Source organism: Quercus lobata, chromosome 11 (genome assembly GCF_001633185.2).
Source record: "Quercus lobata isolate SW786 chromosome 11, ValleyOak3.0 Primary Assembly, whole genome shotgun sequence".
NCBI classification, from domain to species: domain Eukaryota; kingdom Viridiplantae; phylum Streptophyta; class Magnoliopsida; order Fagales; family Fagaceae; genus Quercus; species Quercus lobata.
Window position 1 is genome coordinate 3,318,181 of NC_044914.1, and position 10,143 is coordinate 3,328,323.

General features: G+C 34.7%; 1 protein-coding gene across 1 annotated transcript; it reads right to left on the minus strand.

Moving 5' to 3' along the window:
* Positions 1-4,578: 4,578 nt before the first annotated feature.
* Positions 4,579-7,098, minus strand: LOC115969366 (putative pectinesterase/pectinesterase inhibitor 45). Its single transcript, XM_031088998.1, has 3 exons — positions 6,037-7,098; positions 5,614-5,774; positions 4,579-5,340 (listed from the first exon to the last, which is right to left on the minus strand). Exons 1-3 carry the CDS (start codon positions 6,957-6,959, stop codon positions 4,649-4,651), a joined length of 1,776 nt encoding a protein of 591 aa, XP_030944858.1. The 5' UTR covers positions 6,960-7,098; the 3' UTR covers positions 4,579-4,648.
* Positions 7,099-10,143: the final 3,045 nt, after the last annotated feature.

Genomic DNA, 10,143 nt, shown 5'->3' on the forward strand with positions numbered 1-10,143 from the left:
TTTTTTTTTTTTTTTTTTTTTTTTTCACGCGTTTTTGAGCTTTTTGAGTGTTGCGGCTACTGTTCATGCACTGTTTAATGAACAGTAGCCGCAAACTTTGATTTTTCAAATTTTTTTATCAATCAGTGCACATCGTGTACTGTTTATGGACCCACAAATTTCATTTTTCAGCAACTTTTTTATTACAAATGGGTCCCACGGTATTATTTACACATTTAAAAATTATTTCGCTACAATATTTTTCAGTTTTCAGTTTCAGTTTTCAGTTTTCAGCTGTATCTAAATGGACCCTAAAAAAGGTCTGAAGTGACAGAAGTACTTTGATCTATTTAATTGGATGATGAAAGTTCAATAGGAAAAGGTGTTACGGAGAATGCAAACAAAAGTGTTAGTTGTGAATCGACAGTGTCGGTCGCCTCCTATGAAATTTCGGGATTCATGCAACTTTGTAAAGATGCAACATTGAAGCCCACGCATATTCCAAATATTAATTAACATGGCACAATCGAATGGGAGGCAATAAAAATTCAACATATCATTTTCCGTCATACTCATAATATCCTATCCAACACTATTAGTCTCTAGTGACATATATATTAGCATATAATTACCACCCCATTTCCTTTTAATATTAGTTTTTTTATTTTTTTATTATAACTTGTTTGAGCATTAATTGATGTTGCATGTTCCACGCAGTATATTTTTAACAATTTCTTTGTGAGAAGCACGTGAAATTTGTAACCCAATCGATTTTTGTAGCTCAAGTAGCATCTAATGATTTTTTTAACGAAAATATAATCCAAAGGTTTCTTTATAATCTTAGTCAAAGAAATCTACCCAATTTACTAGGTAAAGATTACAACTGACTTCTAAGCCCAACCCAATTAAATTAAAAAGATTAAGTTATAAAGATTAATTTAATCTCAAATCATTAATAATCTTTCATAATGGTAAGCCAATTAAAAAAAAAAAGTGAAATGGGTCACTTTTGTCACTAATAATAAACTTGACAGATCCTAAAAAAAAAAAAAAAAAAAACTTGACAGAATAGGGAGACTAAAAAAGGTCTGAAGTGACAGAAGTACTTTGATCTATTTAATTGGATGATGAAAGTTCAATAGGAAAAGGTGTTACGGAGAATGCAAACAAAAGTGTTAGTTGTGAATCGACAGTGTCGGTCGCCTCTTGTGAAATTTCAGGATTCATGCAACTTTGTAAAGATGCAACATTGAAGCCCGCGTATATTCCAAATATTAATTAACATGGCACAATCGAATGGGAGGCAATAAAAATTCAACATATCATTTTCCGTCATACTCATAATATCCTATCCAACACTATTAATCTCTAGTAACATATATGTTAGCATATAATTAGTTAATTACCACCCAATTTCCTTTTAATATTAGTTTTTTTATTTTTTATTTTTTTATTATAACTTGTTTGAGCATTAATTGATGTTGCATGTTCTATGCAGTATATTTTTAACACTTTCTCTGTGAGAAGCACTTGAAATTTGTAACCCAGTCGAGTTTTGTAGCTCAAGTAGCATCTAATGCATTTTTTAATGGAAATATTAAGGCCTTGTATGTCGTAGCGAGAGTTCAAATCCTTCCATCTTCAAATTTATAATCAATAGAGTTAAAGAGTACGTAGTTGAATATAAGAACTCAACCAAGAATAATGGTTCTTCAAAGCCATCACAAGCATAAACAAAAGAGGGTGCGGTACATCATAATAGACAAAAGAGGAAACTAGGTACATTTCTATAGTTGAGCTTAGCGTCCCATCTAATTAATTCAGATACTTTGTTCCTGTTGTTTGATGAACCTCTTAGATGCTTTTAGTTGGTTGATTAATTATGTATTTCTAACGTGGAAATGGGCCCTTTCTATTGCAACTTATCTGAGGCATGCGCTTGTTAGAGCACAGATATAATGGATTATATGAGTATCACTATGTGGCTGACATGAATCCAAGTAAAGGCATTTCAAATGATACCTTTTTTTTTTTTTGCACGGTTTTAAAGAAAGGTAGCTTAAAAAAGGAATGATGGGAATAAAGATCGACATGCAAATGACAAGTTTGAATTAATCGAATTTTCATTACAGCCTTGAAAGCTTTTGGGTTTGTCGATTGCTTTATTAGATGCGTCGACTAGTGTTTCAAGGCAGATTCTTTCACATTATTGATAAATGGTAGTAAAGTTGGACAAAGTTTTCCATAAGGGGATTATGTCAAGGAGATTCCCCATCTTTATATCTATTCATCCTTTTGTATCTAAGTTCTTTCACTCATCAAAAAAAAAAAAAAAAAAAGGGTTCTTTTGAGTCTGTTCAGAAGAGAGGTGGACATAGAGAATCTCAAGGATGTGCTAGTAGCAAGGTGTGGACATAATATCACACACCTCATCTACGCAGACAGCCTAATTTTATTTTGTAAGGTAAAGAGCTCAGTTATGCATACCTTGATTAACAGAACGGATACTTATAATAGATGTTTGGGCAAGTTGTCAATAAATAAAAATCGGGGACTTTTTGTGTTGGATTACTTAGAATCCGGTTGTATATTATGCAGTTGATGTTAATATTATTAATTAAACCGGTTAAGCCAATTTATCGATTATACAAATAATAGTTAGAACATATATGGCATATCAAATATGGTGTTACCACTCGGCACAAAATCAATGACAATAGAGACGTTGATATGGTGACGAACGCTTGGCTTGTTTTGAATGTAAAATATTTTCTGAAAAATGTTTTTTCATTTTCAAGTGTTCATTTGCAAGTAAAATATAGTCAAACTTGCAAAATATTTTTCATTAACTGTAAAATACTTTATAAAAAGTTGTAAAGTTTTCCAATAACACAAAGTGATTTCTCCTCCCCCATCTGGTCACTAGGTCATCGGTTTGGTGGCCAAAGATGTTGCTTTGGTGTCTGGGGACAATGGCTGGAGACATTGCTTCTATGACAAGTGATAGCGTTCTAGTGTCCAAAGACTCCGCTTCGATGACCTGTGTCATTGGTCTGGTGTCTAGTGACTTTTGCTCTGCTACTAGTGCTAGCAATCTAGTGTTCAAAGACTTTGCTTTGACAATTGGTGCTAGTGGTTTGGTGTTTGAAAACTCTGCTCTAGTGACCAGTGCTAAAGGTTCAGTGGCTAGAGACATTACACTGCAACAGTGTTGGAGGTCTGGTAACTAAAGATGTTGTTTTGTTTATCGATGTTGGCGATTTGGTCACTAGAGATACCACTTCAATTGTGATTGTTGGTAGTTTCGGTCGTTGGAGCCATTGCTCTTATTGCTAGTTCTAACAGTTTGGTCATCAAACTCCTAGCACCAGTGGCTTCAATGTTGAGCCATCGATTTTGATGGTTTGCTTGAGAAATTTTATTTGTCTTACCAAACGCCTAAAAATATTTTACGTTTGAAAATATTTTACTTCAAAACAAATGTTCAAAAGTGGAAAACCTTAGGAAAACTATTTAAGGGAAAAAACCATTTGGGGGTGTCAATGCCGGTTTTCAATGGCTGACCCTTCCCAAAACACTTGGGTTTCTAAAAGCTTTCTAGGTGAGTCACGTTGTGAAATTAATGTGTGTGAGTTGTGGATACTTAAATGATGTATGTGCTTTAGTGATTTTTTGAATACATTCATTTTTTTTTTCTATTTTTTAGAGTCGCCACCAACCATTGATTTTTCTAGGTGTGATTGGTTACTTATATCTAATTGGTTACCTACCTCAATTTCAATTCATCATCTTATTTTTCAAGATAATCAATTAATTATCTATTGAAATTATTCAAAGTATGTTTCAAGAGCTATCTCAACTCATAAATATCTCTTATGCATGTTGATTTGATAAGCATTCTTATTAAAAAAAAAAAAAATCAAAGAAATAGCTGAAAAGTAAATTTTGGCACTATTATTGACTTAGGTTTTAGATTTTCTTGATTTTGGCTTGATTTGTTTTTGATAAATTTGGGATAATTAGGATTTGTAGACTTGATTTTTCAACCACTTTAAGGTTATATAGTACTAAATTTTTAAGAATTTTAAATTTTGATTAATCAATTTATTTTTTATGAGAATCAATGAATTATATAAAAAAAACATAATTATTTCATTAAAAAAAAACATAATTATATATGTTGGAATTATCCTACACATGTGGTACATTTCTTGTCTTGAGCATTCTAAGTGAAAATCTGAAAACTTGAGTCAAAGTATCGATTCTAATTCTAAGTGTTGATCACATTATAATTTTTTTGTTGTTGATAATTCGATAGTAGAGGACCTCTTATGTCTCTCGCGGAAACACTACAGTACTAACCGGTTGAATTACAATGCTCTTGACAGCATTATTACTTTTGGTTCTTATGATTATACGCAATTCTACTTTCAAACAAGGGAGAATCGAGTTAAAGAAATTAATAAATGTATGTATGTTAATATATTTCCTTTGTAAGATTAAGTATATATTATATTAGTACAAGAACATTACGTACTTAGCATGAAAAAAAAATATATATATATATATTTATATATATCTATATTTATATTTCCCGCCTTTGGTTTCACATACAAAGTTAAAAAAATATAAATCAACCACCCAAGGATGGTTTTGGTGGAAGCTAGCCTTAACTAAATAAGCCAAAATGAACAGGAACGCCTGCGGCAGTGATCCAATTCCCTTGTAAGAAAGGCCCTGCGGTATACTTGGTGGCCTCTTCCCTCCTAATGATCTTGTGGCCAGGCCATTTGACCCTTGCATTAACCTTAGCACCAGGTCCTTTGTTGTTATACTCTGCATAAGACAGAGTCTTGAGTGCAAACTCTCCTTCCCATGGTAACCATCCATCAGGGTGAATAATGTCCTCAATTGATGATTCCATGATAATGGTTCTTGAGTATTCCTTCCATGGCCTTCCGAGGTAACTTCTGATTTGTGACTTTGCAGGTATAAGTTTCTTGTCTGGCACAATTCGACAGTTCTGCAGTACTATTCCTGTGGTTTCACGCTTGTCAACCCTTCCCTGTGCTGTCACGATGTTTTGTTGGTTATCTAATGGTTTCCTCACTACAATCATGCAGTTTTGGAGCACAGCAGCTGCATCACCGAAAATGAAGTCGACGGTGCCAGCAATAACACAGCTTCGGTAGAATTGCCGATGGGTTTGTGCATACAAGGTGTCTTGGTACCCCTCAAAGCGGCAGTTAAGGAAAATTGCACGATCTGCTTGGACTCTAGCAGCCACTGCTTGATGCTTTTCTGGACCAGCAGTATTTCTGAATCCCATGGCTTTGGCTATAAATCCTTCTCCTAGAGCCGCTGCAATAGATATTTAAAACCAATTTTGTGTCATTTCATTTCTGCTGAACCTCTTTACACAATCAGTCATTAATTAGTTTCCAAAATTCTCTTTTCTTCACAATTTTATGTTATTGAGCAGCCAAATGTGTATGACTGACCTCATTGAAATCCATTAGATGGCTTCTAAATACATATATGTATCATATAAATCAAGTGCAATTGCAATATATCTCTGCCTAAACAGAGTGTGTGAGGGAAGCTGGTTGCTAATTAACTTGGATACTGTCATACCAAAAGTTGCAGTTTGGAAAGTCCTAACTCCATCTACAAAATTTTTGCTGCCGGTGATGATGCTCTTTTGTGATCCATCACCATACATAGTGACATTCACCATTTTCTTTGTCACAGTCACTGTCTCCTCATATTCTCCTTGCTTAACGTAGATGACATATCTGCATTTTCATTAGAGCAAAGAAAAGGAAAAATAAACAAATGATGAATTAAAGAGAAATATTTATGTTAATGGGCACTATAAGTTTGTAGGAAAAAAACCATGACTTGGTAAAGATCAAAGATAAATATTAGCATTGACATATTAGGATTCTCTACATTTAAAATGGATCAATTTCAAGATTTAGATTAAATATTACAAATCTAAAGGTATATTCAATTTCGTATCATTAAAATCTTAACCGTCAAATGGGGCACACGTACCGTCCTTTGTGTTTTTCTGGCATGGCTGCCAGTGCCTCAGAAATTGTTTTATGGTCTCCGCTACCATCTTTGGCCACAATCACATTGGGTGTTGGTTTATCAATATTTGCCTTCAACATCCTCCGGTCCTCATATGGCATCCAGGTAGGAAGTCCGTCTTTTTCCAAGAAATTAGATTCATTTTCCGCCTGAAGGTGCCGGCTAAATCCTAGTGTTTTAAACGTGGACAGGAACGAAGCCACCTCTGAGATAATGGCGAGGGAATTGCTGGTGAGTTCCTTGACAGCCTTAAGAGTCTTTTCCATGTCACTCTTCAATTTTCCTTCAGGAAAACCATCAATGCATGTTTGTTGGTAAGACATAACCGCACTTAGCCAATTGTTCAAATCAGGGGTGCTAGAGATCAACTTTCCCAAGTCATTTTTGCTGATTTTGGAAACTGAATCATCTAATTCTTCCTTGGCATCCTGCATCAATGTCTTACAATCTTCAAATGCTGCTTTCTCTTTTGGGTCGTTAAATTTGAATGCTGTGGATGTTTTCATGGCCTTGATAACCTCATCCCCCACGGCCGAGACAGCACTCTTGAGAAGGTCTTTTGGTTGAGACAAATCAGGATTGGCCTTCACTGCCTTGTTAAGGGTATTTTCACACCTGTCCCTGTAATCTGTGGAGTTACACATCATCTTTATGATCTTAACAGTACGCGAAACCTGCTTTTGTGATTGTTGAGGTTGATCAGATGGTTTGGAGCCACCAATACCAAACCAAGATTTATGAGTAACCACCACAAATGCTGCGGCAGCAACTAGAAGAGCAATGACAAGAAAAAATATTGCCCCAATGATAATCTTCTTCTTCAGCTTACGTTGCTTCTCAGCTTTTCTGCGTTCAGATATGTGATCAAAATCCTGAAATGCCATTGTTAAAAATGATCACTAAGGCAGAGGTGCAGAGAGAGACCTCTGCCTTAGATTTTGTGCCGAGGCAAAGAGAGAAATAGAGAGATGAAAATGATATCACAAAAGTTTATTCGTTCGAAAGCCTTTCCTCTTCCTTTTCCTTTTCTTCTTCCTCTCCCTGTTTGATATTGAAAATTTCAATTAAAAGGTGACAAAACTAAATCTAGTTAGGAGGGTTTTAAGGTATTCTATATTTAAGAGGTAGTTAAGGGGCTTTGGAGCCATATATGTCCTTTCCAACTGCTTTTCCCGCGACATCCTCTCCACTTCACCACCTTTATATTCACCTAATTACCCTTATTTCCCAAGAGCCAAACTATTTAACTAAACAGTTTCATCCTCATCATCATCTTTTTCTTCTTCATCAAACTTGTTGTTACAAAACTAAAGAAGCTTTGTTCCTTCATATATGTGTGATTGGTATTAAGCTATAACTGACACGGATGGTGATTAGCGCACAATGTACACATTATGAGTTGACATTTGCTAACTCAACAAAAATAATCCCAGCAAATCTACATGCATAGCAAAGACTTGTAACCAAATACATGAAATTACATTTTTCATCTATCATCCCTCTTCTCTGTTCTTCACATCTCTTTGCGGAATGCGCACAGGCCAAAATCAAACACAACAACTTCACTGGTTTTTTTTACTCCATCCCTACCCCCTTTTTTGTGTGCGTGCATGTGTGTTTGGTTTGATTCATGAAAAAAAAGATAAAAAAGAAAGCAGATTGGCTTCAAAGACATGCATCTAAGTATGATATAAGTTTCTTCTTAATTTAAAACCAACACTTAAAATAGATTTACAATCATATTTGCTGAAAGCTGAATAACATGCATATATTCCCAGTTTCAGTTGAATGATAATATCATGAGCAAATTAGGCATCTGGGTATGGCGTAATCTTCTTCTAAATTTGAAAACAATTCCTATCAGCACAATAATTAAAATTTGAAAAGATGACGTGTACAAAAAATCCTTAAATTGATAAATATATCCAATTTTTAGTAGCTTATTCTGTTGAATTTACACAAACTAATGTTACTTTTGTCCCAACAGAGCCATTCAATTTCCTTGGGAGAACTTGGTATGCCCCATGATTCTTCATTTTTAGAGTATATTTCCATGTTGGGCTTGTTTTGGAAAATTTGAACTTGTTACATTTTCTCTCAACTTGATTTCGAATTGAAGAATTGACAACTACATTGACATGTATATGCAGAAGAATAACATATATAGATGCTTTGAAGCACAAGCACGGAAAATGTACAGGTTTAACCCTTAATTTGCAGGGCCTCTTGTGTGGCCATCACCTCTGAAGTTCATCATTGAGCTTAATCAGAAGGTTTTCACTTTGTTTGAGCAGGCCTTGACTTGATGGAGCCAAACAGGGAAAGGGAGAAGAACATCTTAAAGGTCTCTTTCTAATTCTGATGTTGGTCTAGGAGTAGGGGAAGACATCTTGGAGGTAACTTTGTACATTTACTTTGATATTTGTCATAACTAAATCAGAATGCGCAAATTTAGAATGTTTTGAGAAGCTGTAAATTTCAAATAGGGCATGTACAGGTTTAGTTGAGTTTTTTAAAACCAAAAATTTCTGAAAGGCCTAACTTGGGATTATTGCTAAATTACTGATGGTTTTAAAAGCGGATATGATAAATTTAATCATTTAACCATATACTTTTAGCACTCTCTCTCATATGTGGGCCCAAACTCTCTTTTAATAGGTGTGACCCAACACATGAGATTTTAAATGGAAGGTAGAGTGAACAAGATGGTATTGGCATAATTAGTATTGGCCACTATTTTGTTTTGCTTGATCTGCATTACCTGGCATTGATCTCCCTCTTTTAAGGTGTTGAATTTCAAGTTGTCAGCTTAATTACTTGCATCTTTGACATTGTTATAAATTTGCATTTCAGCAAGAATGACTATCTTGGTCTTGGACCGAATTATGATCTTGAACTTAATCATAAAGACATTCAATTTTCAAAACTTTGTCTGAGGGTTTTTTTTTTTTTTTTTTTTTTTTTTTTTTAAATTTAAATATTTATTTTAATGAAATCAATGTTTAAGTCAGAATCATCTGATTTTTTAGGAACCGTATCTTCTGACATTATGTGAATCACTAATCATGTAGTACTTCACAGATTGTTGCAAATAATGATACATTCATTGGGATGCATTCATAGTACTTCACTAAACACAAACTTGCACTCATACTCTGTTCACTATTGGTTGGGCAAGTTTGTGTTTAGTGATGTACCTAAACAATTTGTAAAGCCTTATCTGTTTAAGCACGCCATACGGATTTCTAGAGGCAATTGTGGACGACTAAATTTCTCTGTTTGAAATGAGTCAAACAAGTAAAATAGTTTCACAAATGCGAATTTGTATTGATGATTGTGTGGTACAATTCTCTATAATTACAAAAGAGTTATCCTCTGATTTGATCTCCTTAAAAGACTTGTTGATTGGATTTGTAGTAATGTGATTTTGATTCGAACACCCAATGTACTTCAATTTGGCTAAAGAATGGATTGAAGATCTTTGGAACAGAATTACAATGAATCTTTAGCTATGAGCTTGTTGGAAATCCTTTGTTCTTCACGTTCTTTGTGTTCTTCATGTGTTCTTCGTCTTTGAAGGTTTGTGGTGGAAGTTCTTCGGGGCTTTAGAGGTTTGAATTTGTTGAGCTTTACTGATTTGTGATTTCTTGAGGTTTCTGGAGGCTTTTGAGCTTGATTCCAGTGAACTTTGGGATTTAAGAAGATGATTTGGATGATTCCTCTTCGAATGTTCTTCGTATTTGAGGGTTTGTAGTGGAAGTTCTTCGGGGTTTTGGAGGCTTGAATCCGTAGAGCTTCACCAATTTGTGGTTTTTAGGAGTTTCTAGAGGCTTTTGAGCTTGATTCCAGTAACCTTTAAAATCTAGGAAGATGATTTGGATGATTTTGCTTCGAATGTTCTTTGTATTCGAAGTCGAAGTTCTTAAAGTTGCTGGAGGCTTTAGGGCTTGATTCCAGCAGAGCTTCAGTACTTCTGAATCTTCTTTGATGCTGCTTGTACTCTAGATGGCTTGGTGTCCTCCCAATATCTCTTGGTTTCCTCCCAAGATCTCTTGGTCTCCTCCTAAA

Excerpts from the sequence above, each read along its gene's own strand:
- LOC115969366 (XM_031088998.1), bottom strand. The coding sequence starts at position 6,959 with ATGGCATTTCAGGATTTTGATCACATATCTGAACGCAGAAAAGCTGAG. Across the intron at positions 5,775-6,036 it reads CCAGAAAAACACAAAGGACG|ATATGTCATCTACGTTAAGC; the intron begins GTACGTGTGCCC and ends ATGAAAATGCAG. Across the intron at positions 5,341-5,613 it reads TTTCCAAACTGCAACTTTTG|CGGCTCTAGGAGAAGGATTT; the intron begins GTATGACAGTAT and ends TATCTATTGCAG.